The following is a 27,309-nucleotide window of genomic DNA, read 5'->3' as shown; positions in this document are numbered from 1 at the left end:
GATTTATATTGCTCCACTTTCCCCATCCATCGAATTAAGCTGCTCCTGATTTTTCTGTGGGGGGGGAGAAGGGTGTAGAGGAGCCCTGGGATGAAGCTGCCTGCTTCAGCAGCACCTTGGCACACCCACTGGAATTGTGAGAGGAGAAATTGTGCTTTAAGTCACTTCCCACATTGGAAACTGTTGTCAGAACAAGGAACTGCAGATATTTTTCCTCCTTGGGAGGAGCTCTAGGTGATGGCACACTCAAGCCAGTTCATTGTTTCCAGCAAAAAAATTTTATCCATCCCATTAAAACTCCCTCAAAGCAGCTTTGCAGCCCTTCCCAAGAGTGGCCTGGTAAACAAGGCACAATTCAACTAAAACGGGCACAAATATTTAAGGACCCCTAAATTCCTCCCTGTCCCCACCCTGTGGGTGTGACCTAAATGGGTCCAGGTGCTTGAGAAAGGCAAAGCACCTCAGGCAGGTGTTTCAGTCCCAAATATCAGGGTCTGGGGAGAGCTCTCATGCTGGAAGGTTATCAGGAGCTGCTTTGTTCGGAGCCTCTCCCCTCCCGAGGCTCTTTGCTCCCCGTGCCGTGTGCTCTGCATTTCTCCATTAATAATAAGCTGTCAGACTCCTGGGCTGCACCTGTTATAAATTAAACTCTTAATTGGCCTCGCTTCCCAGCCCAAGTCGACAACAACAGCTCCCAACGGGTCCTGCAAGCCGCAGTTACACAGCGGGAAGAGTTAGAACCTGCCCAAGGACCTCTCCCACCCGCAATAAAAAAGCCAGTGGGGGAACAGGGATGTTTGTCACCGCTGGAATCGCGATGAAAAAGCGTCGGCATCGCTCTGGCAGCTCAGCATCCTCCAGCTCTGGGATCCTGATATACAGGCAAGGCTGCTCAGCTCATCCAAAGCTTGCAGCGGTCCCAAATCTCCGTCGGAGAAGGAAAGGAAGCAGCTGGGAAGGGCTGGAGGTAAAGGGCAAACTGAGGCACAGGGTTTGAACTGCAACGTGCCCGGCGTGGTGAGAGCCGGCAGAGGAGGAGGTTGGAAATCTCTTGGAGGCTTAATCCCGGAGCAGGATAAGCCTGACTCAGCTGCTCAGCTTTGTTAACCCCGAAAATTCAAGCTCTCCCTTAGTTCCGTGTATTTCAGAGCGCACTTTGGAGCCAGCAACAGCTCACAAGCTGCATTTTCCTTCTAAAACATAATCAGAGCTGCTTCAGCGTTTATTGGCAGCCTGCTGACACAGGGTGCCAGGTACTGGAGCTCTTTTAACGAAAGTATTCACAGCATAACCCACAAAAGAGAAGTGGGGGCACAGCACAAGCAGTTCCAGCACCCGCAAACAGCCCTGGATGGGCAGGAATGCGCCCCTGCAGCATCACCCCTCTGCTTCCTCGAGGATGCAGGCTGCAAAGAGCCCACTGAAAAGTCTAAAAATACCACCCTTCAAAAAAAAAAAAAAAAGAGAAAATGAAAACTCTGATTCAAGCAGAAAGATTTTGATTGAAAAATAAGGTTTTGATTAAAGCCAGTTTCCTTTGGTGCCTTCACTTCCTGCAGTACTTATACACAGCTAAAAGACACTCTCAAACCTGACATATTTGGGGCAACTTTTACAGTCTTGCAAAATTCTTCATTAGAAATGAGCAATTCCACTTCACGATTCCCATCCCAGACACCCGCGGCACCCAAATCCCACCCAACACGCGCTCCCACAGGCAGGAGTAACCTCTATTCCCACTTGTAGTTTATTTTTTTGCACTTAACACCAACCCAAGAGCCACAACCACACACGCAGAAGCAGCAGAAAGCCCCTGGCAAGTTTGGATGTTGCAGCTGGGGAGTTCCTCAGCACCAAACACAAATATCATCAAGAACAAACAAATCCTGAAGCAGCTTTCCCAAAACTCTTCCAGCACCTGGATGCAAACAGGGCTCTGGTGGCAGTGGGGACCCCTCTCAAGTCCCCCGCTCCCCAAAGCGGTTTAAAATGAGTTTTTAAAATTTCTCTTACATTTTTGCAGTGATGTCTCGTCCTGCTGCCATCCCATGTTGTCTTTCTCGTGGGGTGTCCCTTGCAGCTCCACAAGCAACTCTGAGCCTCTTCTAGAGAGAAGTCGGGGTCTCCAGAGGAGCCACACCTCCTTAGTCCCCTCACGAGAAAATCCTGGTGTATTTTTGAACATCCAAAAAACGTTTAATTCCAAATTCCTTCGGGACCAACCCCAACGCCGTGTCCAGGATCTCCCACATCCACAGAGCATCAACACAGAGGTCGTGCTCCCCCGGCCCTTTTACAGCTGAGCAGCATCACCCCATTAATTACCAGCTGTAGGTAATTACCCTCACTCCTATTTCACCAATCACACCTCTTTTTCTTATTGTTCCTTAATGAGGTAACAAGGCTCAGGTGTTTTCCAGGGCACTCAGCACCTGGAACGCAGCAGAGCTGCCTGTTTGCATCAGCAACACAACTTCTCCTTTACTTTAAATAGTAGAAACCCGCAATTTTTTCCTTGTTTATAATAACTGCATAATGAATTCAATTTTATTTTGTATTCATGCAAAAAGGAACGGTATTTATCATTTTAAAATCTATACATTTAAAATTGTGCTTGCATACTTTCTCTATTGCATATAAAATAAAAGTTGGGGGAGGTGAAAACTTGTTTCGCGTGGCTGCGAAATGTAATATTTTTAGGGGGTTTTTTTATTATTTTTATAGCTTAAATTGTGTTAAGAGGACTCCCGTGAGACCTCCGGCCCGCTAGGGGGCGCTGTGGGAACAGCAGGACCGGAAGCGGAAGTGCCGGCGGAAGTGGCGGGTGGTGCCGGCGCAGTGCCCGGGCGGTGAGTCGGGCCCGGGGGTCCCGGTGTGGTGGGTTTGGAGGATACCCAGTCAAGGGCTCCGGTTTGCTGGGCTCTGTGAGCCCCAATGCCTGGTGAGGGACTGGGCTTGGGGGGATCCGTGCCTCTCCCCGGTGCCCGGTGAGGAGCACGGTCGGTGCGTCCCGGTGCCCGGTACGGGGCTGAGCTGTGCCAAGCCCCAGCGCTCGGCGAGGGGCCCGGTCTTGGGGGGGCTCTGACCAGTCTCGGTGCCTGGTGAGGAGCCCGGTGTGGGGGTCTTCAAGGAGCCCCGGTGGGGGACCTGGGAGGCTGTGCCCCAGAACGCAGTCAGGGGTCCCGGTGTGCTGGGCTCTGTGAGCCCCGCTGTCCGGTGAGGGCCCCGGTCTGGGGGGTTCTGACCCACCCCAGCGGCTGCTGAGGAGCCCCGGGCCCCAGTAAGGGTCCCAGACAGCGGAGCCCCGGTGCCCAGTCAGGGTCCGGATCTGCTGGGCGCTCTGAGCCCCGGTGCCTGGGGAGGTTTCGGGGTGGTTGAGCCCCCGATCCCCACTCCGGCAGCCCAGTCTGGGGGGCCCTGAAGAGCCCTCGGGCCTGGTGAGGTGTCGAGCTGTGCACCCCGCTGCCCGCCCATCCACGCTGTGACAGCTCCCCGTGCCACCCCGCCGTGCCCACCCCGCCATGCCGCCCCAGGGCCCCTCGGCGTCCCGCCGGCCGCTGCTGCTCTTGGTGGTCGCCCTGGGCTGGCTGCTGGCCCTGCAGCTGTTGCTGGACCTGCGGGCGCTGGGGCTGCTGTGCGGGGCTCTGGCCGTGCTGGGGGGCTGGCTGGGCCCCCCGGCCCTCGGCCCCCGCGGCCGCCGGCTGCGGCTGGAGCGGTTCGTGAGCTCGCTGCGGGCCCCGGCCGGCAGCCCCGCGGATGAGGCCCGGCTGGAGGAGGAGATCGCCAGCACCGTCCGTAAAGTGGTGCGGGATTTCGTGGCCTCCTGGTACCGCACGGTGAGCAGAGAGCCGGCCTTCGAGGCCGAGGTGGAGAGGGCTATGCTGGGGCTGGCTGCGGAGCTGCGGCGGCGGATGAGGCGGGTGGACCGGCGAGCCCTGGCCCGCCGCCTCCTCCTGCTCTGCGGGCAGCACCTCCAGAGCTTCCTGCGGGCACGGGACTCCCTGAGGGCTGACCCCAAGGGCGGCCGGACGCTGTGGCGGGAGTACAGCCGGCTGGCGGGGCCGCATCCCGCCCTGCTGAGCCCCGCAGCCGAGGTGGGCTGTGCCCGGGCCGCTGTGGACACGCTGCTGCGGGCGCTGGTGCCGTGGCCGCACCTGGAGACGCGGACGGGACGGTTCGTGGTGGTGGAGCTGGTGGCTTGCAACGTGCTGCTGCCGGCCGTCAGGAAGATGTCTGATCCCGACTGGATCAACCTGCTGCTCATTGGGGCGTTCTCCAAGAAGCCCCGGGGTGGGAAGCCCCACCCTACACCCCCAGTGCCGGATTCCTTGCCTTTCTCGGCACAGACGGACGTGGCTCCTGCCGGGCTACCCCCGTCCCCGAGGGCTGCAGAGGGGCTCAGGAGAGAGGCGGGGGCTGCTGGAGAGGAGGGAGAGGAGGTGAGCAGGTCATGCCATGCAGAGGAACCCTTCCTCCGCCCCCGAGCCCTGGGATCCCTCTTCCCCTGTGAGGGTTTGGAGCTGGAATCGCCCGCACCCGACATGGGCCAGGACGTGGAGCTGCTGGCACCTTCCCCTGCTGGGGAGCTCCTTGATGAGGCCCCCCAGGACCCCTCTGTGCCAGAGGGAGCAGCTGCCTCAGAGGATGGCACAGGGGACCTGGACCAGGGCCCTGGCCCCAGCTCGGATGCTGGCCTGCTTCCCACCTCTGCTTTGAGCTCCTGCCCTGACATCCAGATCGAGCTGGCGGTTGAGAAGGAGGAAGAAAGCCCAGCTGTTCCCAGGAGGTTCTCCTCACAGAGACCCTCCAGCCTGGGGAGAGATGTGGGCACAGCCGAGGGCCCACCACAGTTTCCCCCAGAGCCCGGGCAGAGCCTGCCCCTGCTCTCATCCTCCCCGACAGCTTCCGTGAGCACCTTCAGCTTCGAGCCCCTGAGCAGCCCCGACGGGCCGGTGGTCATCCAGAACCTGCGGATCACCGGCACCATCACTGCCCGGGAGCACAGCGGGACTGGCTTCCACCCCTACACCCTGTACACTGTCAAGGTAAGGGTTCCCCTGGCTGTCACCCCCCTTCCCAGATCCCTGCCACCGCCTGGGCTGGTGTTTGGAGCTGAGGACTTGCTCTGTGTCTCCACAATAAATTTTGTCTGGGGGAATGCCAGGCACTGGGGCTGTTGGGTAGTGGCACAGGGATTCCTGTAGGGTCCTGTGGGGCTGGTTGAATCTTTTGTATCGTTCTTTTGTTCCGTCATGATGGGTTCCTTCATCTTCAGGGAAGGGTTGATGTGAGGAATTGCTGGATGGGACATGCATGGGGCCTGGGGGGCCAGCAGGGACCGGGATTGTTTTAGGATGTGTAAGGATTGTGCCTTTGCCTTCCTCCTCAGTATGAGACAGCCCTGGAGAGCGAGGCCGCGGGCAGCCTCCAGCAGGTGGCTTATCACACCGTGAACCGCCGCTACCGGGAGTTCCTCAACCTGCAGACCAGGCTGGAGGAGAAGCCGGAGCTCCGCAAGTTCCTGAAAAGTCAGTGCCTGCAGTAGCTCTCCGAGGAAATCCTTCTCCCTCTTGTCCCATTCCGTGCTCCTCTGCTCTGAGGGTTTCCTGCCCTGCTTGTGCAGCTCTGGATGCTGGGCTGTGTCTGCTGCCCACATCCCCCATTGTTCTGTGCAGAGCTGGCTGGAGGAAAGATTCATCTCTTCTGGAAGCAAATTCCAGTGTTTCAAGACATTCCTTTTCCCATTCCACAACACCTGGCTTTGTAGTTTTGCACCGTAACAGTGAATAGAAACACTGGTGTCTGTGTATTACCACAGGCTGATGCCAGGCAGTGTGTAGGGATAGCCTTAATCACATAACCACCTTTATTAAGGTTTTAATAAAGACTAAAATCTGTGTTTAGATTTTAAGATTTTAAAAATTTTAATTTTTAATCTTAAAATTTTTTTAATTTTAAGATTTAAAAATGTTTTAAATTAAGGTTATTATAATTTTGCAGTTTTCTCAAGCTTGCCAGTGGGTTTGTTTCCTTTGTAGACATCAAAGGCCCAAAGAAACTGTTCCCTGATCTCCCCTTTGGAAATATGGACAGTGACAAAGTGGAAGCCAGGAAAAGTCTGCTGGAATCTTTCCTGAAGGTGAGATATTTGTGTGCCCCTGTGAGCTAAAAGCAGAGCTCAGGACAGCTTTGTGCAGGCAGTGGAGCACCCCGTGTCTCTTGCACGTTACATGATCAGGTTGGGAACTTGACTCCAAAATGATCTGAATCTCCATCTGTCCTTGCAGCAATTGTGTGCAGTCCCTGAGATTGCAAACAGTGAGGAGGTGCAGGAATTCCTCGCCCTCAACACCGATGCCAGGATCGCCTTCGTCAAGAAGCCCTTTGTTGTCTCCAGGATAGACAAGGTGGGAAAAGTGGGAAGCTGGTTACCTGAGCCCCTGGAGATGCTTCCTAGGCTTCAGTGTCTCCTAGGAGCCAAAACCCTTCCTTTGTAGCTGGGCTCAGCTTGCCCAGAAACCCGTAAAGCTACAGAGGGTCAGAGCTCATCTTAAAGAACCTATTTAATAGAAAATACAGTGCAAGTCTCAAAGCTCCCAGTTTGTTTCATTAATAAGGATCAATCCAGTAATGAAAGGCAGTGCTGGCTTTGCAGATCGTTGTCAATGCCATCGTGGACACCTTGAAGACAGCGTTCCCCAGGTCAGAGCCCCAGAGCCCCACGGAGGATCTGAGTGAGTCGGAAGTGGATGGGAAATCCCAGACAGACGGGAAGAAGGTGACCAAGTAAGAGCTCCCTCAGCTTTCCAGAACAAGGAATTCATGCACAAACCGAGCCCATCGTGGGGAAGAACTGACTGGGTGCTTTATGTGTTGGGTAGTAAATTCTGTCATGCTCTAACTGAAATACTTTGTTCTTCCCTTGCTGAACGCAACTGTTTGAGTTCCTCTTTAGATAAAGGGTTTCCTAGGAATGCTCAGGTTTCCACAGAAGGTGGGTTTCTTCCTCAGGGAGCTCTGAGGTGCTGCCATTTGCCAGCAGAGGCACTGATACTCCTGGGGAATTGCTTTTTAACCTTCGATATGTGCATTGCTTATATAAGGAGTGATTGCAAAATACAGCCTTAAATTATCTACCTGAAAGTTCCTTCCTGCCTCTCCCGTGTGTTCCACACTGGCCTTGCCCAAAAAACATTTAAGTAGCTGTTTATGAGTAACATTTAAGATCGTTTCCGGTATGTTCCTTACCAAATGTTGGTGCTGCTGACAGTGCTGGGTCTCATTGTGCTTGTCAGTGATTCTTCCCTCACCAAGGAAGGGAAGATTTCTGCACAAGTATAGCTTTTTCTTCCCAAAAAAGTGATGTTTTGCTGGAAAAAATCTGCTGTGGACAAAAAGACAAACTAAAGAAGTACTAGTTTGGAACCATTTTGGCTGAAAAGGACATTCCTTAATGATAAACACGCTATTTTACAATTTGTCCCAAAATCCCAGTGTCCTTTCATATCCTCCTTTTTGTGAGTGTTTATAATTAGATTTCACAATCCTGCTGAGTGATTTCAGCCTCAGAGGCTTTCCTGAACACTTCCCTGTGTGTGCTGCAGTGCTCACACCTTGCTGATACCTGCCTACATCTCCCTGTCAGCTTCTGTGTAACACCTCTCTGTGGAATGTTGGAAATTCAGCTCAGGTGTACATGAGGAAAAGTGCTTTAATACTTTTGTGGTGTGGTTTCACTGCCATCTCTTGGTTATCCTGGAGGCAGATGTTTTCTTAAACCACCTAATCGGGTCTAATCAGATTTCTTAGCTTGGATGTGGACAACAATAACAGGTCCTGGGTCTTGGCTGAAAAGCTCCTGACTTGCAGCTTGCAGAGAGAACTGACTGTGCCATGGCTCTCCTTTTCAGGTCCAGGCTGAGGTTCTCATCCAGTAAAATCACTCCAGTGCTGAGTGTGAGTGAAGCTCATGACAGGATCGTGTACTCCATCAGGGAGGGCAGTGCTGTAAGTTCAGATCCTCTTGTAATCCTTTCACAATCCCTGTTTGGGAATAATTAACATACACGAGGGTTGTGGCTGCTGCAGCCTTGTTGCCACGTGCCAGGTCTTTGCAGAAGGACACTGAGCAGCCCTGGCTGTGCTGTTGGCTACAAACCAGGAGGTGGGAGGTTGTCTGGGCACTGCAGACCCCAGGTTGTGTGGCACTAATGCACTTTTGTAGGTCTCTGGCACCCTGTCGCTGGCTGCTATGGAATCCTTCATCCAGAAGCAGGAGAAGCTGCTGGAAGCAGTCCCCAGCAAAGCTCCTGAAGGCGAGGGAGGCAGAGAAGCCAAGGAAACCCCTGAGCAGGAAGAAATGGATGGGCTGAGCACACCGGAGCAGGGAGCACATCAGGACACTGACTCTGGTGAGCTCAGCCCCTCTGTGCTTGCATTTCTCTCCCTCAGTACCACAGCAGCTCCAACTTGGGCAGGTTCAGCTTGAAAAGTCTTCAGGACCTGCTCTCCTGCCTGTTGCATCTTGATTGAAGGGAAAGCAAATGAAGTTTTCCAGTCCTGTTTGGTGATGGCTCTGGGCACTGTGGCTGGTGGGAGCAAACTGGGCCTTGGCTCAGTTGTGTCACTGCAGATCTTCACCTTGGTGTGCTCAGCTCAGTCACTGCACAAAGAAGTTTCTTAAGGACACGGTGCTTAAACAGGCAACATTCTAAAATCGAGCTCTTGCGAACTAAAAATTGGCCGAATTAGAGTTTCCTGGTAGTTCCAAGTTAGCCTTGATATGTCCATACACTATAAAAGGACCTTTTGAGATTAAGTCTGGATAGATTTGATGGGAGGAGTAGCACAAATGTAATCTCAGTTCAAGGAATGATGTTCCCTTTCTGATTCTAGAACCCTCCTCTGAAGCACAGGGGTGCCACAGCTTCTCAGAACAGTTACAAGATTATCCTGAACACATGCAAAAATATGTTCTCCAGTCTTTTTCTTGGAATAGCTGAGCTGTATCAGCTGGAACTTCCCAAAAACTTCTCTCCAGTGGTTCAAGTTTGGCAAGCTCTGACTGAAAGCACATGCTTGTGACAGGATAGGTCTGGTGTTCTGAAACCCAGCCTGTGCTACCAGCTTTGCCTTGTAGTCTTGGAACACGTGCCCGTGGTTTTGGGGAAGCAGGACTGGAGTTGGAGGCCAGGGTTCGGCACAGAGCAGGCCAAGTTAACTGAACTCTGAGGGAAATGGAATGTCAGGGATGTCGAATAATTGCAGATCTGGGATGCCTCAGGCTGGGCTGGCAGGGTGAGGGGAACAAACGTCTGGATAAAAAGGCAACCCATGTCCCTATCTGCTCATGGAGTGGCTTCTGGGAAGTGGTTGGCCAGCAGCTCTCTGAGGAAGAGGGCTTGGATGCTGTGGGAACAAACAGCTTGCTGAGGATGCTCCCTGGAAGCAGTCCCCAGGTTAAGGGGAAGCTGAGCAGCCTACTCCAGAGTCTGCACTGGGAAGTCAAGTCTCGGGGGGCAAAGCAAGTGAGGAGTAACTTAGGCACGGCCCTGAGCAAGAGGTGCCAAGTGCTCTGTCTTTTCCAAGTGAAATCCTGGAGTTAATTAGTCCAGCTTTTAGGAAGAGGAGGGAAGGAGAGGTGTGAGGTCCAGAATCCCTCTTCCCTTTATTTCCAGCAGTAAATTGTGAGTGTAAATTGTCTCTGTAGGCAGAGAGGTTGGAAGATGAGGCATCAGGGCAGCCAAATTAGGGAAAGCTGCTGCACAGGATCTCACCTGGCCAACAGAGCCAAGGCAGCAGCCTCAGGTTGGGGTGGTGGCCTAAGAGTAGCTGTCTGGGGCAGTTTTGTGGCACATTAATGAGCTTGTTCAGCACAACACCTCAGGGCTGAACAGCATGGAAGTAATTCCTTAGCAAGTAGAAACTGTTTTTGCTGAAGGCTCTGTCATCCTCCTGAGGGTCAGAGGGAGGTTTGGTGTCCCAGGTCTGTGACAGCAGAGATATGTGGGTTAATGTTTTAACTGGTAAATCTGGGTTATCCAGATGTGGTTCATCCACCTTCCTGCCAAGGCTGGGATCTGCCACACGATGGCAGCCCGCAGCCACCAACAGAGCCTTGAGCCTGGAAAACTGTTGGAAGAAGGGAAAGGAATGGGGAAGACAGGGATAATAGTCCTCAGCAGTGCACCTTTTCCTGGCTACAGTCACCACCTGCTTTCTCACCTGTTTTGGGCACACGGCCACCCCTGTGCATGGACTGGGATTTGATAATCCTGCTGTTAACTGAGAAGCAACTCAGCCTTTGGTGCAGCCCTTGGTGGGAGACTGGGGCTGCCTGCGTGAGGTGGAAATCAAAGAGTGGGGAGGGCAGGGTCCCAGGCTGTCTGGGCTGCAGCAGGTCATCTGTGTTTGCACAAAGGGCCAAGCTGGGGAGAAAAGAAGGAGTTTAGGGTGATGCTTTTCACCAGATCTGCCCTGAAGTGGCTCCTTCATCTGCCCCTCCTCTTCCTCCTGGCAGACTCTGAGACAGCTTTGGCTGACCTGGCCCTGGACGTGCTTCGCCTGGTGCTGGTGGATCACTGGAGCTGGCTGTGCACGGAGAACATCCAGAAGGTCTTCAACCTGCTCTTTGGGACCCTGGTTCAAAGGTAAGGCCAGAGTGACCACGCTGGCTGCTCTGTGAGGGGCATTGCCTTTGGAGTCACAGCTGGAAGTGGAAGCTTGTGGCTGAATGCAGATCAGTGCTGTGTGTGCATCAGCCAACAAGGTTCTGCACAGCAGGTGCTCCGTGTGTGTGGAGTAAACACCTTGGGGATCTGCACTGGGAGCTGTTTTCCCTGTGAGCGCTGGTGTAGCTCTAGTGAGCAGCCTCCAGGCCCTTGATATCAGGGAAAGGAAAGATCCAGCCCTGGGGTGGGAGTCTTGGCTCCTGACAGGGCAGCAGTGCCCAGCTCTGTGGCTCTCCTGGGAGGACCGGCCTGCTGTTCTCTTGCTGCCCAGGGCCTCAGTGTGTTCTTTCTGCAGAAGTAGAATAAACAGGCCCAGGGAGCAGAGACTTGTCAGTGACAGCGCAGAGTGTGGTCTCTGCTCTCGCTGCTGCACCCCTCTGCTCTGCCTGTGCCTGGGGCAGGGACCCACACATGGAGTAGGGACAGGCTTCCTTTCCAGCTGGGATGGACTTGCCAAGCTTTCCTGGGGCCAGTGCCTCTGGGTGGTAAGGCTCAAGGCCAAGACACACAAACAGAGCATTCCTGTTTTTTGGTGTAGGTTGGTGACTATCACTAGCTGAGGATGTGGTTTTTTAGAGTACATGGAAAGCCTTCCCTGAATGACTTGGGCTTGGGAGAGTCTTGGAGCAGTGCTTTTCCCGCTCCTGCGCCCTTTCTTCTCCCGCAGGCATCCAAAGATGTCAGATCTAAGATTCTGCCGTCAGAATGTGCAGGGCAGCACATTATAACTGAGCTGGTAACTTAAGCTGCCCTCAGCAGATGTTGCCAAAGTGTTTTGAGGTCAGGGACTGCTGTCCTTCAGTCCTGGTCTGTTCCCTTTGGTGGCAGGAGGTGGGGGTTGCTCCCACTTCTCCAGAATGGGCTCTGGTTTCTTGGGAACAAGCTGCAACCCAATCCCTGTGTGTAAGCACGGAGGTATGAGAGCTTGAATAGGCACATCATCATCACCTCCTAATAAGCTGTGTCCTGGTCACCCAGGGAGCCTGCAGCACCCACACGTGGCATTGGCATTTTCCACTAGAGAAGTTGGGATACGCACAGCACATGCCTGCTCTGGGTGGTGGAACAGCTCCCTGAGCTGTGCTGGTGCATTAGAGTGAGGAGGAATGTGTCTGTGGCTGCTCCACTTGAACAGGTCAGAGTGAACCCACGTGTGCTGCGGGCAGAGCTTTGGCTGGGGGTGATGTGGGAAAGCCCTGGGACTTCTTGGTGTCACCATGAGGTCAGGGTGCAACTACAACCTGTTGAACAAACTCTGTGTCTGTGCTGAAATCCAGATGTTGAGGCTGGCTCTGCTCATGTTCTGGGACAATCAGGAATCCCAGGGGACAGGGGAAAGAGCTGCACAGTGGGCACTGACGTGTTGCCAGGAGGATGGTGTTCCACCTGGATTCCTGCAGGGAACATTTCTGTTGCCTATAGTTACCCCTAGCCCGGAGGAGAACTGGGAATGGGGAGCCTTCCTGCTGGTTTGGCGTTCATCCTGGCCCTGAGACTTGGCCCAGGTGGTCACTGCTGTCCTGAGCAGACCTGAAACTCTCTAGCTCAGACCTGCCTGTCCAGGGACACAGTGGGGATTTGGTGGCATTTCTCTTCCATTTAATTATTTACAACTTGATCACTGCTCAGCCAGACCTGGCACTGCCATTCTGGCTGGCGCTGTGTCTGGGGACCTTTACAGGTGGGGAAAATACCAGAAACTCTTCTGGGAGCATCTGCTATTCAAGGATTTGTTGTTCCTGCCTCTGAGAGCAGGCGCACAAACATGGGACAGCAGATGGATTTGCATTGTGTCTCCAGCCATTACTGGCCACAAAGTAGGAGTGGGCTTCATCCTTTCAAGAGATGAGATCCTTCCCTGTTCCTGTCAGTGGCTGGGTGAGGTGGTAGGGGATGAAAAGGAGGTGTCCTAAAAGTGTTTTGGGGGGCACTGCTGGATACTCCTCTGCCAGCTTGCATTTGGTGAGTAGGTGCTACTCCTGCTGCCCCCCTGCAGCTGCAAGCTGATGATTCTGCTCTGGCACGAGACACGGTGCAGAGTGATAGAAATGGGCACAAACCAACAAAACCCACACCAAGAATGAGATCCAGCTTCTCTCAAGAGCCAGTCCCTTTCTTGGAGGATTTTCTCCCTTGGGCTAGCAGTGACATCAAGTGCTTATGGGGCCTCCCTACCTGCTCCATTCACTGTTCTCTGCAAGGAGCATCCCACCACCCTCCTCCTTCCCCCCTTCTCCGTAGCTGGGGTAGCTGGAGCCAGCCCCCATCCATCTCCCAGAGTGTCACTTTGATGGCAGTGGGAGAGGAAGGCTCCATGACCGAAAAAGGGATTGTTGAGTCAAGGGCGGCCGCGTGTGCGAGCCCGGATCCGCACTGCGCTCATCCCATTATGTAACAGGGAGTGATCCTTTTTTGGAGCTGAAAGGAGAGGCGGATGGAGGGGAGGCAGAGGGGCTGGGAGTGGGAATGACCCTGGGGCCGAGGATTGCTTCCAGCAGCCTCTCTGCGTGCTGGGGCCGTGCCTGTAAACAAACCCGCTGCCCCGCTCCCGCCTCTGTCCGGCTCCGCTTCCCTCCCGCGGGCTGGAAAGGCTCCTCTCCTCTTCCCTTGGGAGGCTGCAGCGGGAACCTGTTGGCACAGGGGAGGAGATGGGGCTATTCTGGGCTCTGGGGGTGTTCAGTGCAAGAGCTAAGAAGCATTTGGAGAATCTGGGTGCTTTTTAGAGCCTTGTGAGTCAAAGAGGTGTTAAAAATACGCAGCAAACACGCGAACCACGCCGTGCTGTGACCCTACACCCTGCCCTCAGTTGTCCCCAGTGGCACAGTAGCCACAGGTCTAGGGTTTGCCATGCAGAGCATGGGGGCAGTGCTGGGGCCAGGGTGACAGCCACCACCTCTGCTTTCCCTTCCAGAAGCGAGCCCCAGCAGAGAGCCAGCATCCCAAGGATGGACCTGGGAGTATTTGAGGGGCAGATCCTGGTCTGTAAGCTTTTCCTGGCTCCTTCTCATGCAGCACAACAGAAAGCCATGGCCACAAACCGCTGAGTGGGGGGAAGGTGTCTCGGCACACCCTGGGTGTCTGTGCCCTGGAACCTGAGCCGGGCTGGGGCACAGGGTCCGTGCCAGGCTCGGAAGTGCCTGCCCTGAAAGGAGCGTGTGGAACTACTCAGGCAGCTTTGATGGTGTCATGTTCCACTGAGCATGAGTTAAAATAAATGCAAATCATCCCTGCCTTACCCATGAGCTCAGCCCTGCTTGGCTTGCTGCTTGCTTTGGGTCATTCCCGTGCTCTTCCAGGCTTTGTCCATGTCCCCTCATCCCTTGGCAGAACTGGAAGATTTGAGGAGGTGATATTCCGGTCTGTGTGAGCTGTAGGTGGAGTGCCAGGGGTGCTTTGAGACTGACTGCAGGTGACCATCCTGCTTTTGAGAACTGATTCTTGCACATTCATGCTGTCACCTTGGTCTTGGGCTCTTCCACTGTGTCGCTGTCAGGCTGAGTGTCACGGGCACTTGTAGATCAAGGAGGTCTGGAGCTTCGGAGAGCTGCTGGCTGGGTGCTTTTTTCTGGTTTTCTCTTTGATTTTCTTTGATCTCTGTGCCAACAGAACTGGCACAAAGAACCTTGGCAGCCACCTTGATCCTCTTGACTGGAAAGTGCCACCAGCAAATAGTGGTGCCTGACCCTCTTCAATGTCCCTGAGTAAACCTGGAGCAGCCAAGCACCCATGGGCTGGGAGTGCTGGGAGTGCTGGGAGCACAGTGCCCATGGGCAGGGAGTTCTGCCAGCCCTGGAACCACGGAGGGGCCGTGTCTGACAGCCGAGACAGTGCTCCCACTTCCCTTTGGCTTCCTGGCTGGCATGTGCCATCCAGCCTCAGGCAGTGCCTCTGGGTTTTGCTGGCAGAAACAACCAGGCAGAACTGCAATATCAATGCAGCTGGAGCATTAAATCCACTCATTCTCGTGGTTTGTTACCTGGGGAGGGGATTTGGGTATGTTGGGTGAGGACCTCTGCAGCTGCACACACAGGGACTGTGCTGGCAGGCCCAGGTATGTGGCAACGAAGTCACTGTCCCTAAAAAACAAGCCTAAAAGCAGCACCAGAGTTGGGAATTAGGGGAAGCAACCTCATGGCATCTTACTCCTCATCTCTGGATTTGGCTGTTTGCGTTGTAGCCGTGAGGAGCAGCAGGAATTGCAGCCTGTGGTATGTCAGTAAAAGCGATTTCAGGACTCTGTGTGTCTTCATGTGTATATGTAAAGTAAATAAAATCAGCTTGGAAATGGGCCTCGATTCAGTTGTCTCCAAGCACCTGGAAATTTTGGATCTGGCTTTGAATCTCTGTCCCAAACAAAATTTATTTCCCTCTTCTAGAAGCAGCCTTCTTCCAAAAACAGCCACTAGAATGAAGCCAGCACTCCATGCTTTGATAACAATTGCAACATTATTTTAACTCTGATTCTGTTTCAGCAGTTACACATGCCAGCTTTCTTCCTGGATTTAAAAAAGCACAACAGCTTCCTATTTCAAATGGAACAAAGAAGAAAAGGGTTGAGAGGAAGTAATGTCTCCCCATTGGTTTTAGTTTTCCCTGGTTTTTGAAGGGTTAATAGTGGGTTTATGTATTTTGATTCTGAAGTGGGCTAATGAAGCAACTGCTCCAAGCAAGGCCTGGCCGAGACAGCCTGGCCTCTCCCTGGGGCACCACTGAGAGCTTAATTGGCTCAATAAATACTTGAAGAAGATGTTATCAAAAGCCAGGATTGCTTTGTGAAAAATCAAGGAAGTTTGGGGACGATTATTTTAATCACGTACCTTCCCCCCTTCCTTGAGCCCCAAGGCATCGCAGGAGGATCTAGGTTGGGAAAAGCAGAATTTGGTTCATTCACTGCAGGGTGAAGACGTTGGAGTCCTGTGAGTTTCCATGATTGCTTCTTGCAGCAGGTGTGTTTTGAGGGAGCCACACATAAAATGGCACAGAAATCCCAGCACCGAGGTGTGGGTTCCTCCCTGCAGGGATGAATGGTTGCCTACAGAAGGGAATGGTTGATCTTTTCTTCCTCTCTGCCCCACAGTAAGATGTCCTGCACACCCACATCTCCCAGGGTTTCTGCCAGCTCCACCTCTCACTGCCTGGGTCAAGCAGGTAGGAAAACCCTTCTGCCCAGGATGTCCCCAGCCAGGTACAGGACAGGTTGTTCACAGCTCTACACGTTCATAGGGCAGCAGGGGAGGAACATTTCAAGAAGGAGAGTTTACTTTGTGCAGAACTTTGAAGGGCCTCGGGATGCTTCATGTTCTTTGATTTATGGAGGTTATTTTTTTACTTTTCTTTCCCATTTCCTTCCTCAGCACAGGGTTTACCCATGGCTTGGACAAGTGTGAGGTTGCTTTGAAGGTGCTGAGCTGGGCATGCTGCACCCGTTTCTGCTGTGTGGAGAAGGTGGATTTAGGCTCAGGTAGCAGGTGCTGAAAGCTGAGCCTCAGGGCAAAAACTCTCCATTTGTGTTTTTCAGTTCTTACTGTGCCCACTGCAGCTGTTGCTTCATTTTTACAAGGTTTCCTCAGAAAGGTTTTGCAGTCAAAGCATTGAAATGTTGCTCCTCCTGAGCCCTTGAGTTAAGGATAATCTTGTGGTTCAAGGCATTATCTGGGGAGGAATTTGAGGGACAAGAACTGGTGAGGGAGGGATGGTTGGTGATTTAAGCACCGGCCTTCCTTGATTTCGGAGTCATGCTTGAATGCCTCGTGTTTTCCAGATGTTGCTTCTTTCTTCAATCATTTTTGCTACCTTGGTCCCACAGGCCTCTTTTGAGCTTCTGGATAGCCACAGTGTATTCCTTAGGGAAAGGGAGGCCATGTTCTGGGGTGGGAAGCAGTCAGTGTTGAGCTGGACATGCTATCTCATGTGTATTTGTAGGGCTGTTTGTATTTATACAACTAAAGCAGAGAAACTTTCTCCTCTTTGTCGCCTTCCAGCTCTGGCCTCGTCTTCAGTTTGTGTTTGTCTGAATCCTTAAAATCCCTGGGTGTGAGGAAATCACAATGGCTATTGCTTCAGATTTCAATTGTAATCAGCATATTTAACTTGACTGTTCCTTAGCTGAAGTGATCTCAGTTCTTATCCTCACCTTGATGGACAAAAAGAGCAGAGCTTTACCTGCTTGTGGCAGGTGGTTGTAAATTTGGAGAGTGTTGGATCTCTTTGTTCATTCATAGCACATCTTTATCGTCCACACCAAGCAAGTCCAACCTGTCCGGGCTTTACTTGCTGAGCTGAGCTGAGCTCCCTCATCTGCAGGTGAACCCTCTGGATAGTCCACTTGAGTGAGTGGATCCAGCCAGGTAGAACCAAGCCCATTTGCCTGTTCCTGACTCTCGGCCTGCCTTTCCTCCCTCCTAGCAGCCCTTGTTGTTTCTAGGAGCCCAAGGAAGGCCAAGGTATGCACCCCCAGCCCTTGTTTTTCATTCCCAGGCCTTCTCATCATAACAGACCCCTTTAGCTGACCTTGCAGGTCCAGCTTAAACCATGGCATTAATTTGGCTCTTTTTTAGCAGCCATTTCATTCCTCCACCAGCAGCTATTTCAAACAGAGGTCCCTTACAGCATGGGCAAGTTATGCACCTCCAGATTATCTTCCAGGCCTCAGCAGCCTTTGCAGTCTGGCTCTTTGCATTGGGCACTGTCAAAGCATTCGAGTGTCTGAGCCCAGGAGGTCGCTTTATCTATTTCTGGTCTCAGCTGAAGTGTAAGGAGATGGTTCTGTGATGGGTTTATTTTTTCTTTCTTATTAAGGCTATTTCTTCATGAAATAGCAGAATGAAAATAGTAACTCATCAGCCATCAAAAAAAAAAAAAAAAAAAAAGAGAGGTCTATTTATGTTTCTTGGTGGATTTATTTCTACCTGGGAGCAGCGTGTGTGTGCTTTCAGTGTGGCATAGGAATCTCAAATGCTTAGGCCTTTAATAGCACAAAAAATCATCTGTGACCTGCTGGTGAAGGTCAGCTTTGAACCAGCAGATATTTGGAGTTCCTGAGCTGTTAATCCCAATCCTGGTGCAGCAAGTCTGTGTGATGGAAAGGTCAATTTGCCATTTTCTGGGGTTTACTCAGGTAGGATTTTTCAATAAAGTTGGTGTGAATCTCCCTGAGTTGCAACTACAGTTGTGGGAGTTGAGGTGGGATTCTTGGGATGTCCTGTGCAAGGCCGGGAGTTGGACTTGACTTTCCTTGTGGGTCCCTTCCAGTTCAGGATATTCTATGATTCTGTGAATTACTTTGCTCCTCACAGTTTAAATGCTGCTGGTGCTGCCCCTGTGTGTGTCGAAATGGGATGTGATTCCCCGAAATGGGTGTTGGTGGTTCACTGTGGTTGCGAGGAGGGAGGAAAACTCAGGTCACTCTGTTCTGAGATCTTCTTTTGAAGCCTCAGCTGCTCTCCCAGAGTGGATTTAGAGCCACACGGATCACTGCAGGCAGTTCTCTTCCCGGTGCCTTCAGAACAGCTCCACACACTGACAGACTGGCAAGAGGGAACCCAGAGTTGAGGTGCTTTGGTCTGTGTTCCATTTGCACCTGCCTGTGGTTTCTCCTTCTTTCTTGTCCCTTTTCCTGTTTAGTTCCTTCGCTTTTCTTTGTAAACTTTGTGGGTTTGGGTGCTTCTTCCCCAGCTGTCTGAGCACCATGTAATGGGGCGAGTTGGCCTCTTCTCAGGAGCTTGTGTGGAGCTGTGCAAGATCCATGGAGCCGTTCCCAGATCCTGCCCTGTGCTTCCCAAAGTGGAAGGCAGTGAGCTGCCAGACTCGGGAAGAAAATCCATCAGTGGTGTTGCACAACTGTGGGAATCAAGACCTGTAGGCACTGGCCTGTTTGCAGTATGTGCACGTGTGATCACATTCAGAGGTGTTACTTGGGGGCCTTGTTGCCTAACTCAGGTGTTTTTATGGACATACATGAGCTGGAAACAGGAGGTTGGTTGTGTGGGGCCTTCCAGCATTTGTCAGTTCTCAGCTTGCTCTTGAGCTGTCTGGAAACGTGTGCTGTCCTCCGTAGGTTCAACTTTCTCTCTGTCCACTCTTTGCTTGATTTTTTGCTATTTTAGGAATGTCCCTAAGAAAAAAGAAAGCTTGTTCTTTGCTTTCTGCAGCCTTTTAAAGGCTGGACAGTGGCTGTTGCTGTAATGAGTTTGGTGTCAGTGTTCAATCTGAACCCCCTCGGTGCAGGGTTGACTCGTTGCAGCTCTGTCCCCAAGTCTCTGAACTTCTGTTGCTTGTCAGATGTTTTCTCAGCTAGGAAAGCAGATTGTGTAAGAAAACATGTTAATGAAAAGCCATGTTAATGAAAAACCATGTTAATGGAAACTCTTGCCCCTAGAGAAGTCAGAGTTTAACACTTTAATTTGGTTGGGAATAGCTGGAGGGTTTACCATGATCCAGAGTGTTAAAATCTGCTGATGGCTGGAGATAGAAACCCTTGTAATTTTATTTCCAACATGACTTTTCCCAGGCAGGACTGGGATGTGACATTTTGTCCTCTAGGACAGGTGGAAGGTTTGCACCTCAGGCATTATCTTGTAGCACCATCCAGGTCCGTGGTGATGCTGAGCATGAAGGATGTGCTTCCCCATTCCCAGTGCCAGTCCTGGAGCACCGGCAACATCCCCTGCGTCCCTTGCTCTGGGACATTCCTGGTCTTACTGCTGCACCAAGGCTCCTTTTCAGAATTTTCAATGGCCTTTGCTTTCCAGCTGGCATTTCCTAGCTGTGCATCCCTCAAGATCTGCTGTTTTCACCTCATTTCCTGCTGCCAAAGGGATGCTCACACCGCGGCCCTGCCCCGCACGATGCCAACCTGCTTCCTTTGCCCTGCTCACCTTTGGCTGTTGCTATTCCCGACTCCCCAGTCGTGTGGGGAAGGACACCCTTGGCCCGAATGCCTCGCCCAGGAAGAATGCAGACAGTCTGGCAGAGCGCAGGTTAAATAAAGTTTGCCTTGGCAGGGCTCTTGGATGTACTCGGAGCTGCCGGGGCGTAGTGGTGACGGAATTGCAAGCACGAACACCAGCTGCCAAGAGGAACGGGTCTCCTGGCCCTGCTGGCTGACTCCTCTCCTCTGGGACTCTTGAAGTACTGGCGCAGTCACAAGCCTTGTCCCTAGCCCAGCGCCGTGCCGGCACTCCCAGCTTTGCTCCGGAGCCTCCCGCCAGTGAGGCCAGCGGCACCATCAGCGCTGCACCCCGAGTCCTGCTAAACCAGGGAACCATCCTGGGGCCTCCGTGGGATTCACCCACGGCCTCTGGGGATTCTGAGGGGAAAGACTCCAGGCAGTGCAAGTTCTGACTGACGGCTGTGGCTTGTGCTGTGACATGGGAAGTGATTTCCCGTCTGGGCGAGAGGGTCCATGTGGTTGATTTAGGAACTGTCCCTGGCCAGCACTCGGGTGGTGGGGTCACATCATCCCAGTGCAGCTGCAAACGCCTCCGAGCCCTTTTGTGGAGCAGGGATTTTGAGATTTGCAGGTGGTTACTGTAAAAAGGGCACAGTCCTGACCCAGTGGGAGGGAGCATCAGCAGTTCTGTTGGACTTTGGATGGGAACAAAGAAATCCTTCCCTGGGAGGGTGGGGAGGCCCTGGCACAGGTTGTCCAGAGCAGCTGTGGCTGCCCCATCCTTGGAAGAGCTCGAGGCCAGGTTGGATGGGGCTTGGAGCACCCTGGGATAGTGGAAGAAGTCCCTGCCCAGGGTGGAATGAGATGAGCTTTAAGGTCCCAAAATCAAAGCGTTTGGGGATTCTAGGATTTCATTGCTTGCCATCAGTGGGCAGAGCAGGACTGAACAGCAGGGAAGCATGAACAGCAGAATGAACAGTAGGATGAGAGGGGGGATGAAGCATCAGGATATTCATGGCTCATCCTTGGAGTGTGTTTTGGTCTCCAGGAAAGACATCCTTGACTGTCTTGGTAGCAGAGGGACTGATAAAAGGAGCAGAGGCTGCCAGAACAGAGCTCATGTCCTTGTAGTCCTTCCTGGGGGTTGTTTGTAGTTAAACACCAGTTCCTCCAGCTCCATCTCGGACTGTGCTTGGGGATAACTTAGGAGCTTCAGGCCAGTCATATCCCTGAGCTGGGTGATTCACTTGGGTTCCTGTGATTAGCAGGGTGATGGGACTTTTTATGGCCTTCGCTTTTCCCACATTTGTCTGTAACACAGGGAACATTTCCTACTTTTGGTGCGTGGAAAACTCAGCTAATTAATACTTATGAAGATCTTTGACGTAGAGACAAGAAAACTGCACATTAACAAACCCAGGAAGCTGATTTACCCTTCCAGGGCTCTTGATGGGTGGAAATATCCCAACTGGGTCCCAAGCCAGACCCTCCCTGACCTTTGTCTCTCTCCCTGTTCCTGCAGGTGGCTGGAAGTGCAGATGGTTACCCTGACCTGCACCCAGCGCTGGGTCCAGTACCTCCAGTTGCTCCAGGAGTCCATCTGGCCTGGAGGAGTTTTACCAGCAGTGCCTAAATCCCCCAGGACAGAGGAGCAGAAGAAGGCAACAGCAGAGCAGGCCCTGCAGAGCCTGATGGGGATCTTGCCCAGTAAGTGTGTCCCAGAGACCTGTCAGCTGCCCGTGGGATAGGGCAGTGGCTGGGGAACACTCCAGCACACCAGAATCTCTGGAAATGTGGTTAAATGCAGAGATGGAGTCTGCTCGTGCCAAGGCACTGGGAAACCTTCATGACCCTTGAGGTTTGATGGTTTCCTGCAAGCAAAACCCGGAGTTTTCCAGTTCTGGATAGTTTGTGTAAGGATTTGGGAAGCAGCCCAGCTCGGAGGGAAGGGACACGTGTGTTGGCCATTCCCGGATGTAGCCAGGCCATGATTCAGTGCTCACAGTTCCTGCTGAGCCGCCTCACTCAGGCAGGGCTCAGGACAGCTCTGCTCCCACCTGCTGCCAAAGGGTCCCATGGTGAGGAAAGTCACCATGCAAAGCCTGTGGCTTTTCCACTGGACTGAAATCCCGAGCCCAGCTGCACTGGATTTCCCTCTCTTGAAGTTTGACATGGGGACCTTTGACATTAAAGCAGCTGCTGCCTAATCCATGTGAGTGCAGTCTGAACTTTTAACTCCTTGATGCAGTGTAAAGGGCCCTCACTATCCTTTGGGAGTGAAAAGGCACTGCTAGTACGTGCCCTTCTAGCCAGGAATGCTTTGCTGGCACTCCCTGCTGTCCCAGGCTCAGAGCACCATCACAAGCTTTGATTCAGCACCCACCAGGACAAGACTGACCTGTGGGAATATGCAGCTCCTAAAGCTTTGTCTCCAACACTTACAGATGTGATCCAAGAAATCCTTGGGACCAGTAAGTGTCGGATGAGCTGGAACCTGGTGCTGGAGTCGCTGAGCCAGCCTGTCATCAACAGGTATGGGATTGTGTTCTTTACCCTGGTGCCTCTCATGGGGTCTGAGAGCTGTGCCCGGGGTTTTGCCGTGCGATTCCCACTGCTTGGCACCGAGCACATCCACCTTGTTATTCCAGACTTGTAATATCAGGGGCATCTGCGTGTCCAGAACCTCAGTCTGGCTGCCGATTATTGAGCCAGTCATGTTATTAATGTTGTTTGGCCTGCTTAGTTAGTGCATGTCAGGGAAGTAAGACAAATCCTGGTTTAGTTTGGTGTGGGAAGAGCTGCAGCTCTGTGTAGGGGGTGTTCTTGTCTATCCCCAGTGCTGTGAGTCTGGAAAAAAAAGGGTTTGGTGATGGATAGCAGAGAAATGAGGGTCAGACTGGACATCAGGAGGTATTTCTTCACTGAAGGGGCTGCCTGGGGAGGTGTTGGAGTCCCCATCTTCTGAGGTGTCCAGGGAACAACTGGACGTGCACTCAGTGCTCTGGTCTGGTTGGCAAGGTGGGGATTGGCCACAGGTTGGACTCGATGATCTGGGAGGTCTTTTCTGTCTTTAGTGAACCTGTGATCCTGTTAAACACAAGATGCATTTGTGTTTTCTGTGCTGCTCAGCAGCCTTAACACCCACTGGTTTGGGGGAGGTGAAAAAAAGCTGAACCACCCCTGAAAACATTTCTCTTCTGGGGACCCAATATTGTTCCTCTCTCCCCTGGAGCATTGGAACACCCCTCCCTTGTGCTGAGCTTTGCCTCCCATGCCCTGACCAGCCTAAGCTTCGTCTTTTCTCCATTCCAGGCACCTGGTGTTCTGCCTCCTGGACATTCTGCTGGAGTTCTTGGTTCTGAAGGGCTCCAGCAAGGAGCCCAAGGCTGCAGCTGCCACACCATGTGCCTGTAGTGGCCTGGACAAAGCTGTCCCAGCCCTTTAACCGGGGCTGGTGCCCCCAGCAGTGGAGGAGAGAAGCAGCCACAGGCATGGAATGATTGGATTTTCAGCCTTTACTGAACGTGCCTGGGAGCTTCTTGTAAGGAATTTCTCCAGCCAGTGCTAAATGAAGCTGCTTCCAGGCTTCTCTGTTTCAGCTGGGTGGTGGATCAAACCCAGAGTGAGGGGCTGAAGATGCTGTGCAGCATCTGTTTCATTGCTGACCCGATGGAGAGCCTGGAATGAACCAGCCTGACCCGTTGGAGAAGGAGCCACAAACCCGTGGTCTTGCCCCACCTTCCTGAACATCTCTAACATCTCCAGGCAGAGAGCACAGGAGATTTGCTTTCGTGGCTTTAGAGCCCACGTGGCACTGAGAGAGTTGGTGTGATGGGACCTTGCTGATGGATGTTCCTGCAGGACAGGTGGAGGGAGGAGCAGTGCTGTCCCTGCTTTGTGAGCAGCCTGCGCTGCACAATCTGTGTCACAGCAGGAAGAAGGGGAAAGGATGGAGTGTGGAGATGTGCTGGTCCTGAAGTCAGCATCCAACTGCCCAAATACCTGGGAGGTGAGAACAGGGGTCAAAGGTGCTGCCCTGCCTTGGGGACAAAGATCAGCTGCTTCTCCCTGCCACTGCTCTAGGATGCAGTAGGGTGGACTGTGATCCTGGGAAAGAGACTCTCCTCAGGCTAGGGAGGAATGGTAGCTCGGCTGGACTTTAGGATTCCCTTCTATTGTGCTTTCTGAGTCACCTTTTAGTCCCTGGGACAGTCACCTGGAAGGCACAGGACAAAAGGAGCTGACCCATGTGGGACACAGCAAGTAAATCAGCTCCCACACAAACGTGCTTGTCACAGGAAGCTCTGGAAGAGGAATGAGTCCCTTGGAGCCTGGGAGGAATCCTGGACAGCCAGAGGCTCCAGCACAGGGCCTGCAAGCACTACCTGAGCTCTGCTCCTCATTGCTGTGGCACTGGGCTTTGGTTTGCTTTGCCTGCTGCTGCAGCAGCTCCGGGCAGGGCTCTGGAAAGCCCCTCAGGTCACGGAGCATGGATTTGGCTGCTGCTTCTCCAGGTTGTCCAAGACTTGTTTTGTGAGCTGATGTTGCTCAGCAGTCAGGTTCCTGGGAGTACAAAAGGACTCAGAACATGCACCAACACACCAGTTTGGTGACCTGCTTTGGTGTATTTTCTGGGAGAAATATGGACTGACCAGTGCTGGACTTGGCTGGTCAAGGTGTTGTCTAGAGACCAAAGGAGGCTGCACACAAGGGAACCATGCAGGATCACTGTAGTGTCTGTGCTACAGTGCCAGATGGTTTCATCTCACAGAACCATGGAATGCCAGGCTGGAAGAGACTGCCTGCTGTTTGTGGGAGCTGGATGCTCCATGGCATGTTTGGAGAGAAGGCAGTGTAACTCCAGCATGCCAGTCCTGCTCTTTCCCAAGGAGCTGCTTAATGATGGACTCACCACAGTGTGAGCTGCTCTGTGCTTCTGTGGTGTGAAAATACCGGGAGGGATCATCTTGCTGCCAGCAGATGGATTTTTAGGGAGCTCTAAGGACATCCCAAGACCAGGCAGATTCCAATGTCATAAAGCAAAGCAGTTCCGCATCACTGTTGGAGCCATTTCTCAGCAGGAGATGGTAGCTTGGCCACCTGCTTGGAGAAGAAGGGAGATGCGAGTTAAGTGAGAGTAGATTAGGTGGAGAATGCTTTGGGATAATCCCAAGTGGCTGAGCAGCAGTTTGGGAAGCAGGACTCAGATATATCCTTAAATATCTGCTTGGAGCAGCTGCTTCACCTTGTCTTTCACTGCCAGGTTCCTGTTCCACTCCTTTTTCCTCCTGCTTCCATTTACTACCCCAGCTGCCAGGAGGGGGAGAAGGAGCCACCAGCCAGAGATGAGGCAGCAGAGCCCTGTTGTGCTTGGTGGCCTCTCAGATGCTCCTGGTTGTGCTCGTTTGCTGTTGCTTCCTAATTAATGGTGTGGTTTTGGGGCTCCAGGACTGGGGTCTGTCTTTGATTAGGGATAATATTAAGAGTCTTTGCTGAAGAGGATCATGGAGTGCAGGTTATCCATTGCCAGTTCCAGCTTAGGGCAAAAGTCTAGAGCTGTCCCTACACGCACTGGAAGGACGAGCTGACACTTCTTCTTTGCCAGGAAGCCCAAGTTCTCCCTGCTTTAAACCCCCACCTCTGAAATTATGCAAATGACTGAATGTTCAGTCCTCCTGGTGGAAATAATTTGTGATCACTGCCAGTTTGGGAGCTGGTGCGTGGCTGGGGTGGTGCAGCAGCGATTTGGGGTTGTCCCAGCAGCAACGTCCCCCTCTGTGTTAAGATACAAAGAGCTGGGGCAGAGAAATTAGATTTACTTATGTGCACTGAGAGTCAGTGTCGGAGCTGGGAGCAGACCTAAGGAGTTTGAATTGCAGAAGGGTTGTTTTACTCTCCAGAACCCCCTTCTTGCCTCAGACATGAGGGGTTTGAGCCCTTTCTCATGCTCTCACTGGCTGGGCTTCAAATTCCCATTCTCTCCTTGGGAGATCTGAGTACAGCCTTACAGCTGAGGTGGAGCTGCCCAGGAGCAAAGAGCCCCTCTCTGCATCGTGTTGTTAAGGAGTAAAACAAATCCAGTTAAAAGCTCAGCTTTTCTCCTACTGCAAGTCCTTTGCCTCACTGTAATTTTGGGATTTAATTGAGCACAATGGTGGCAAATAGAAACTTCTGCATTCAGGTGGGCTGAAAGTTTATTTCCATTGGACTAAGACTAGAAAAACTGCTTTGGTAAAACAAACAAGGTTGACAAAAAAACTTAAGCTCGCTCTGTGTGTGTCATATTCTCAGCAAGCTCCTTTTTTTCTGCAGGAATTTGTAGAAGGAATTTGCAGAAGGCTCCTGCCACCTCTCTGAAGGGCGGGTGGTGAGAGCAGCCAGATTCCATCTCAATGAAGAGTTGCAGCCTGGTGTCACGTTAGGTAAAGAGCAGTACCTGCCTCAGGTGGGTGCTCAGCTCTCCCTCTCCAGGTCCTTCTGGCTGTGCGTGATCCGCCTCCAGCCCACCACTGGCTGATTTTGTGGAGAAATATTTCCTTTCCTTCTTCCTTAGTTTCCCCCAGTTGACTGGAAGCTTCCTGGAAGCAGGAGTTGCTCCTATGTGTGGCTGAGTGCAGTGGTGTAGAGCTCCAAGGCACCACTCTGAGCTAAATAACTGTTAAACTCTGTTTTTAGGGGAAAAAAATCCCACCATGCACTGACTCCCTATTTCCTGTACTCAACCTTTGTATCAGCTGCTTGTGGTGCTGCTGTTGGAGTCTCTGTGGAATTGTGCTGCCTGGAAAACCTGGTTAATTGTTAAATGGGGAGCAAAGCTTCACTCCCAAGTACTTGTGTGCAATAATACTTCATTTCAAACTCATTTCTCTGTCAGAGTTTTAAAATTTGCCTTTGGTCTGTAAGGCAGCCCTCGGGAAGAGAAGAACAAGTGGGGAAGAGGCTGGGTGTGAGTGGGGAAGGGGGGAGGTGTCTCCCAGGCGTCACAGATGTGTGGCTGGGGCAGCAGGGTGGGTGACAGTGGGTGTGGGACAGGGGTTTTCCCTCCTGGCACACAGTGGGGCTGCTCAGGCATGGGAAAGACCAAAGTCCTTAAAGCTTGGTCCGGAGTCGGAGCAGTTTCCCACCTCACCAGCATTGCTGCTCTCTCCCTGACACAAACCCCTTGATTTAGGCTTTCCAGGGAGTCTAAAACCAGGGAAGCAATGTGGATCATTTGCCTTTCTTCTGGAAAACAGGGAAAGACTCCCCTAGAAGCAGGGATTGTGCAGACCCATCTCCACATGCCTTGGGCAGCGCTGCTTCGGAAGCTTTCCTTGCTGTCAGTGCTGGAGTAGGAAAGCTGGTAAGCTGTGAGGAAATAGGGCATGTCTGAAACTGAGGAATTCCACGGGAAATTTACAATATTATGTTAAAGGGGAAAAAAAAAAGCCAAGAGGGAGGAAGAAAAACCTGATACAATGAATGCTTGGGTCATGTATTTTTCTGGATTAGCTGTGCCACGGAAGGAGCCCATAGACCCTATGAAATCCATTCCCTGCAAGCCAGCGAACATTTGTACAGCACATGATGTGGGATCATGGCTGAAGCCAAGTTCCCCAGGATCATATCCACCCGGGATAGATTGGGTCATTTCCAGTGTCAACAGCCAGAGGATTAAGCATTTATCTCTGCAGAACAGGATAATTAATA

At 52.3% G+C, this 27,309-nt stretch overlaps 1 protein-coding gene across 3 annotated transcripts; it reads left to right on the top strand.

Annotated features, from left to right (window-relative positions):
- Window positions 1-2,799: 2,799 nt before the first annotated feature.
- Window positions 2,800-26,482, top strand: SNX19 (sorting nexin 19). Of its 3 annotated transcripts, XR_004244442.1 has the most exons (12): window positions 2,801-5,045; window positions 5,390-5,528; window positions 6,039-6,139; window positions 6,288-6,407; window positions 6,656-6,786; window positions 7,911-8,007; window positions 8,225-8,411; window positions 10,520-10,649; window positions 21,143-21,327; window positions 22,065-22,152; window positions 22,933-23,629; window positions 25,933-26,482. XR_004244442.1 is itself a non-coding variant. In XM_032133762.1 (11 exons), exons 1-11 carry the CDS (start codon window positions 3,522-3,524, stop codon window positions 23,063-23,065), a joined length of 2,835 nt encoding a protein of 944 aa, XP_031989653.1. In that variant the 5' UTR covers window positions 2,801-3,521; the 3' UTR covers window positions 23,066-26,482. The 3 variants fall into 3 exon arrangements, 2 of the variants coding, with proteins under 2 accessions (XP_031989654.1, XP_031989653.1); XM_032133762.1 differs by having other exon boundaries at window positions 22,933-26,482; XM_032133763.1 differs by lacking the exons at window positions 21,143-21,327; window positions 22,065-22,152; window positions 22,933-23,629; window positions 25,933-26,482 and adding an exon at window positions 13,642-15,025 and having other exon boundaries at window positions 2,800-5,045.
- The last annotated feature ends 827 nt before the right edge of the window (window positions 26,483-27,309 follow it).

The sequence above is a fragment of the Corvus moneduloides genome, chromosome 25 (genome assembly GCF_009650955.1).
Source record: "Corvus moneduloides isolate bCorMon1 chromosome 25, bCorMon1.pri, whole genome shotgun sequence".
NCBI lineage: Eukaryota > Metazoa > Chordata > Aves > Passeriformes > Corvidae > Corvus > Corvus moneduloides.
The sequence above is the reverse complement of the archived record's forward strand: the minus strand, read 5'-3'. Positions and strand labels throughout refer to the sequence as shown.